At 37.5% G+C, this 2,500-nt stretch overlaps 1 protein-coding gene across 1 annotated transcript in view; it reads left to right on the forward strand.

Moving 5' to 3' along the window:
• Positions 1-289, forward strand: part of sox2 (SRY-box transcription factor 2) — a gene marked incomplete at both ends in the record, with an annotated part of 951 nt that extends 662 nt beyond the window's left edge. Inside the window, one exon of the mRNA XM_080550437.1 lies at positions 1-289. This exon is cut by the window's left edge and continues 662 nt beyond it. Within this exon, the coding sequence (XP_080406563.1) occupies positions 1-289 (289 nt within the window).
• Between the last annotated feature and the right edge of the window lie 2,211 nt (positions 290-2,500).

Raw genomic sequence — 2,500 nt, forward strand, 5'->3', positions numbered from 1 at the left:
TAGCATGTCCTACTCGCAGCAGGCCACCCCGGGCATGACGCTGGGCTCCATGGGCTCCGTGGTAAAGTCCGAGTCCAGCTCCAGTCCTCCCGTAGTCACGTCGTCATCCCACTCCCGGGGCGCCCCGTGCCAGACCGGGGACCTACGGGACATGATCAGTATGTACTTACCCGGCGCCGAGGCCAACGAGCAGTCGGCCCAAAGCAGACTCCACATGTCCCAACACTACCAGAGCGCACCTGTGCCAGGCACGACGATTAACGGCACGATGCCGTTATCACATATGTAAATTAACTTTTATAAGAGAAACTGGACTACACTGGACTATTTTTGTACAGAAAAATTTGGGGTGGGATAAGTTGTATAGAACTCAAGGAAAGAACACACACACTTTTTTTTTCCTTTCTATTCTAAAGAGAAAGTTCTAGAGGAACGGTAGGAAACTCTGCAAAAAGTTTTTCAATGGTGTATGAGTTTGGAAAAGTAGAAGGTGGGAGTCCCAATCAGATGTTTTATTATTGCAATCACCTTTTGTACAGTATTTATCAATGAAACATAACAATCAGATGAAAATGTTTGTAAACTACAAGAGGTTCCATTTTTATTAACAGCAGTTCTGCAGAAAAGAAAATGGCAGAATTGAAATTGAGTTCAATATTATGATGCTCCTGAAACTGCAAAACAATGAAGGGAGGGGAGGTAGACAAGCAGGTAAATGTTTCTCCTTGAAGGTCGACAATAGTACTAAACCATTTTAATTTAGTGAAAATATAAGCATTTTTACATCTTGCAGGTTAAACATGAATTGTTAATTTATATTTTTGTCTCCCACTTTTCATCTGTTAGAGGTATGAAGTTTGTGTTCTTTATTTTCTAATGATTTGTACAATTTCTGTATATTTACTGTGATATTTTAAGTTTTTATTGCAAATTTCATTCCCGTAGTTGTATTTTACAAATTGGCCTGTACGCAGCTGCCAACACTCCATGTATATATTCGAACTAATATCATCATTATAACAGTTACAATTTCAGCTGAGTTTTTTTTTTCAATATGCAGTTTGAAATGAATAAATTTTGGAAATTTGGATACTTGAAATTGTTTGAGTTTGATTTAATTTCTCTTTTTAATCATTAGGTAAGCCTGCCACCCCACGCTGCGTGTTGTGAATTATCCATGTTTTTGTATTGCATTTATGTCATTCATGCAGCATAATGGCTTTACTATGAATCAATATTTGATCAGGCATAATCACCTCATATCTATATTATATATTCTAAAACAACAACAATCTAAGAAACACTGGAGAGAGTCATGATATGGCTGCCAGCAAATTATTTTTGTTTTGCCTGCTTAATCGTGCATTTGCCTGCACGCACAAGTATTGATATATTTGATAATGCTTTGCAATGTTAAATCATTGTATATTATATTAATCAAAACACAGGTTAATGACGTTTCTATTTTCTAGTGAAACGAGCAATGCGTCCAAGGAGTGTGAAGGTTGCCTGCCGCGCAAAAATGTGTTGCCTGTAAACAAGACAAGATTATACGCCCAAAATGTTGAAGATTCTCAAAAGGTAGTCATTCCTTTTTACATCTTTTCAACAATCAATACACACATATTTTGATTTGTCGTAATCCTCATTCTAATCGACAAACGGTCAGGTGCGTGCATGCATATCATTTAATCACCGATTTCAATCTGTATATCTTGGGAGTGTATAGCCTACCTCTGCCGTGTGAAATTAATAGACTATATGGTCTACAAAGTATCAGTAAGCAGCGCTCATTGCAGCAATGAAGGTTATAAAAGGCCTGTTTGCAGATGAGTAAATGGATCATTTGAATTAGGCTATAGAAGAAAGCTCCCTATAAATACACTACTGAATATGCATTAGCCTAATGACGCTAAATGTGAAACATTAGGCCTAAATATTCTCCAAACATCAGTTTACGCCCTAAAGTAAAGCTTTAGGCCTAGATAGCCTACTTCCTTACTGTTAGAAGACATATTTCCCCAAAGCATTTATTTATAGGCTGGGCTCTCTGGGCTATATCAAATAGATTTTTCGTTCAGTGTTTTATATTTGTTCAAACTGACTAACCACTTTAAATGTTCAAATTAATGGAGAGTGCACTGAGAATAATCAAATCGAAACAGCGCATAGACCTAATTTTCACTCACAATTAATACCCCTATAGTCGAATGTGCATTGGATTTAATGTTTATTCATATACTGAACTGTCTTAAACATGGTTCACGCAGTTGAATGTCGATGGGTCGACGGTTATTATGGGACCTACAACTTAAAACACATTTTTTTTAAAAAGTTCTAAGTGTTACACTCTGCACCGAGGGGACTCTATACCAAATCAGCCTATGGATGAGATTAGGCCATAGACTCTCTCCGTTGAATACAACAACGTTTTAAATCTGGTGCGGGTGTTAAAATATTTTGTGTGAAGTGCAGAGGTAGATTAGCGCTGTTTCATGCC

Source organism: Nansenia antarctica (assembly GCF_963989245.1).
Source record: "Nansenia antarctica genome assembly, chromosome: 1".
In the NCBI taxonomy this organism is placed as follows: domain Eukaryota; kingdom Metazoa; phylum Chordata; class Actinopteri; order Argentiniformes; family Microstomatidae; genus Nansenia; species Nansenia antarctica.